Source organism: Malania oleifera, chromosome 2 (assembly GCF_029873635.1).
Source record: "Malania oleifera isolate guangnan ecotype guangnan chromosome 2, ASM2987363v1, whole genome shotgun sequence".
NCBI classification, from domain to species: Eukaryota; Viridiplantae; Streptophyta; class Magnoliopsida; order Santalales; family Ximeniaceae; genus Malania; species Malania oleifera.
Window position 1 is genome coordinate 34,252,499 of NC_080418.1, and position 3,743 is coordinate 34,256,241.

Genomic DNA, 3,743 nt, shown 5'->3' on the forward strand with positions numbered 1-3,743 from the left:
GACATGATTGTAACCGGTGTCGCTCCACTCATTACGTGAACATTAGTAAAATCCTTGTGCTGGTGAGTCAAGGCGGGGACGTAAGCAGTATTACTCGAACCCCGATAACATACCGTGTGTGTATTTTATTTTTCCGTAATTTATTTACCGCACGTGTATGTTATATTGTGAGTGTTACGCATGATTTAATTTCTGTATGTTTTATTTATCTGCGCATTTAAAACTGTATAGACAGACCCTAGGTTATGGATATACTGCTGCTATTTAGTTTAACATAGGAAGAAAGTTTTAAATTTCAATTCCCTCCCAGTCTTTGGAATACACCAAAGTCAATAGGGGATAAGTACACGATCTACTTTTTCTTTATTTTAAAAAATAAAATAAAACGGTGACTCTATTTAAATAAAATAAAATAAAAAATAGAATAAATTAATTAATGATTTGGATAGTTTAAACTTTAAACTTATTCATTTTTAAAACACCCATGAAATGTTAGCAAGCCAAAAGATTCTCAAAATCCAATGTCAACAAATAAAATATACCAAATCAACTATACAAATTTAATGCTTAGAAGGGCTTAACAAATAAGACAGATTCACTAAATTTTACACCATTAACATTAAGAACAGAGCAAAATAAAAGAAACTCGATGAGACAACTTTCCTTCCCTTTTCTTTCATTTTTCCCTTCTTTTCTTTTCTTTTCTTTTCTTCCAAATTCTCATCCAGATGGACCAGATCCATGCAGCATTCCCAAGCTTGGACTAGTCTTGAACATGGATGGATATAAAATTTGCTGATCAATCAACCACTGCATTTCTACTAAAGTTCTAAAACCATGGACATCCTAAAACCACTTAAACCCTAAGCAAGCAAAAGTAATATATTACCCCCAGGGTTTAGCTCAGTTGGCAAGGCGGGTTTGGGATTTCCTTTCACGAGGTGAGCCAAATCCTGGCATCCCAAGTTCGATTCCTGCGGCGGGCTCCTGATTTACCTCCTCGTGGTGGTATGGGGTAGCCATCACGGGACGTGAGACTAGTCACGACCGGTGCGTGCAGACCGTAAAACGGACGTGCGTTGACGGTTGTGGACACCCGGCGATATTCAAAAAAAAAAAAAAAAGCAAAAGTAATATACTTGCTGGGTTTTCTGTCAACATATTCACTTTCAGAGTGTGAATGTAGTTCCTTTCTTTAATTATTATTAATTATTATGACAGAATAGAAAAAATCAGTACAGAAATTTGAATCAAATGGCACCTATAACTGTAACCCACTCCCCATTTTTTCCCAAATTTGTCCTTCTCTGTATCACTCTGGCGGCTCCGCCCTGCTCGACGACAGAGCCACCTCTGTCTCCGCCGCCTTCTCCTCCTCTCTGAACTTCTTATAGATATCTCCTCGGTAAAATTCCAGCGTTCTCATCACCAGAACCATCGAAACAATGGCTCCGAAGAAAGTAACCGCAGCCAAAATTATAAAGGGCAGCTTGTAACACTGGCTCCCGATGCAAGTCAGCTCCTTCACCGACGACCTATCCATCCCCTTCGCCGCTAGCTCCTTCAATGCCTCACTGTCGTACAGCATTCCGGTGACCTTAACGTTCAGGATGAATGACCCAACGGGACTTGCCACTTGCCCACAATTGAACAATGTGGAGTAGTACTTCAGGCCGAACAGCTCGGAGATGATTGCGAAGAGGAGTGGCAGTTGAGCGCCGAAGGAGAATCCGATGATCACCGACGCGACGTACACGGAGCCTGGCACCGGAAATGCAATGAGGAGGTGGCCGATGCAGGAGAGAAGGAGCACTAGTGTCATCATAAGGGGTCGGGGGAATTTGTAATGCACCAGAAGGCTCTCGGAGACGAATCCGGCGAAGACCCTGCCGAAGTAGTTCCAGATGCTCACGAGCGATACGAAGGAGCTCACGGTTCGAGCCGGGTAGCCCAGCGATTCGCCGATTTGACCCAGGTTGTCGACGGCGGTCAAGCTCGATCCTAATCCGCAGAAAGTAGCGATGAACAGGATTAACATGTCAATGCTCAGAAGTGCTTGCAAGATTGTGTAATCGTCTCCCCTGTCGGGCTTCTTGCATATGTTGGCGCAACAGGATGAAATTGGGTCTGATTCCGACTCTTTTGGCGGTGGATTTGATCCCGACGCTGCCACTTTCTCAATCTGTATTCCGTTGGGAGGATCACGGGGCTGTTTCATGATATTCCAGAGGGCTACATCTTCTCTAATGCAGATAATCAGAGGGAGAAAGAGCAGGGCGCAAACCGCGGTGACACTTCCGGCATAAGCGGCTCGCGAGAACACGACCAGTTTCTGGGCTATGTTCATAGCCATTAGAAACAAGGCTAAAGCGATCGATACATAGAGGAATTGGTAAAACACCTTGAGCTCGTTGCCTCGCCGGACGGGCTTAATCGTCCGAATCGTGTACACAAACAGAACAGAGATGGCGGCGGGGAGCCACGCAATTAGGAGTATAAGAGATTTGGAATTGTTCCCGTAAATGGCCAAGTAAATTTGGGTCATGATGGCGCCGCTGAGGCCGACGAAGCCCTTCAGGAGACCCAACATCACGCCACGACTCTCCGGGAAGTTCTTGACGCAGGTGACCAGAGCCCCCGTGTTCGCGAAATTCTGAGAGTTGGCTCCCACGCAGATGTAAACGCACATTTGCCACACCTTTGGCTTGGCGATCTTGCCGGTGACGGCGAGCCAAATCATGAAGTAGCCGACGAAGTTCAGGGCGGAACCGACCAAGAGCACAAACCAAGTTGGGGTTACCTCGGCGAGGAGGCCGGACAGGACACCGACGTTGGCGCCGAAGTCTTTGAAGAAGCCTAAAAGGTTGAGGGTGGTTTGATCGTAGCCGAGAGAAGATTTTATCTGTTTGGAGTAGATTCCGAAGAGATAGGTTGCTCCGGCTCCGTACATGATCAGGAAGGACGCGAACACGGAGAACCACCGGCCTCGAACGACATATGCGATGAACCGGAGGGCCTCGCCGCCGCTTCCGCCGCCGATCGTTGGTATCTCGTTCATTACTACTGGCTGCTAATGGGAGACAGTCGCACTAGAGTTAGAGTATATCGAGTAAGACTGTTACAGTATGGTATTGAAAGTGGGGAGGCCAAAACACACACACACACACACACACACACACACACAGATATATATATATATATATATATATATATATATAAAATAAAGTAGGCTTAAAAACATAAATAAAATAAATTATTGAAATAGCGATCCGTGAAGCATAGAAAAAAAATTTCCTATTAAAAAGACAAAAAGTATGGATATTTTTTTTTGGAGGTGTCAGCAAAGCCATTTGACATTTTGAAGCTATCACGGACCAACATGTCGACTCGCAAATTTTAATCTTTATTTCAGGAGTGTGCATTTTTAAGATTTAAATAGAATATAGTATAAACTTGTATTAGATTTCTTTAAATCCAAATCTATTAAAATTTATGCTTCTAAATATTGTCTTATTATTTTTTTTTTCTCCTTCATGACGTGGCAGCTGTGATGCTTATCAATTTTTGGGTATTAAAGATATTATTTTTAATCATAATTAGAAGTGATAAAATTGTACTTTAGAAAGAGAAGCGTCAATTTTTTTAAAATAAAATTCTATTTGTTTCATTTTTATTTTTAATGCGTTAGATGGTATTACTTTTTGAAAGAAAAAAAAAATGACAAATTTCTCATCTTAGCAAGT

General features: G+C 42.7%; 1 protein-coding gene across 1 annotated transcript; it reads right to left on the reverse strand.

Annotated features, from left to right (window-relative positions):
• Positions 1-1,147: 1,147 nt before the first annotated feature.
• Positions 1,148-3,279, reverse strand: LOC131149667 (protein NUCLEAR FUSION DEFECTIVE 4). The gene has a single exon (XM_058100310.1). It carries the CDS (start codon positions 3,056-3,058, stop codon positions 1,313-1,315), a length of 1,746 nt encoding a protein of 581 aa, XP_057956293.1. The 5' UTR covers positions 3,059-3,279; the 3' UTR covers positions 1,148-1,312.
• Positions 3,280-3,743: the final 464 nt, after the last annotated feature.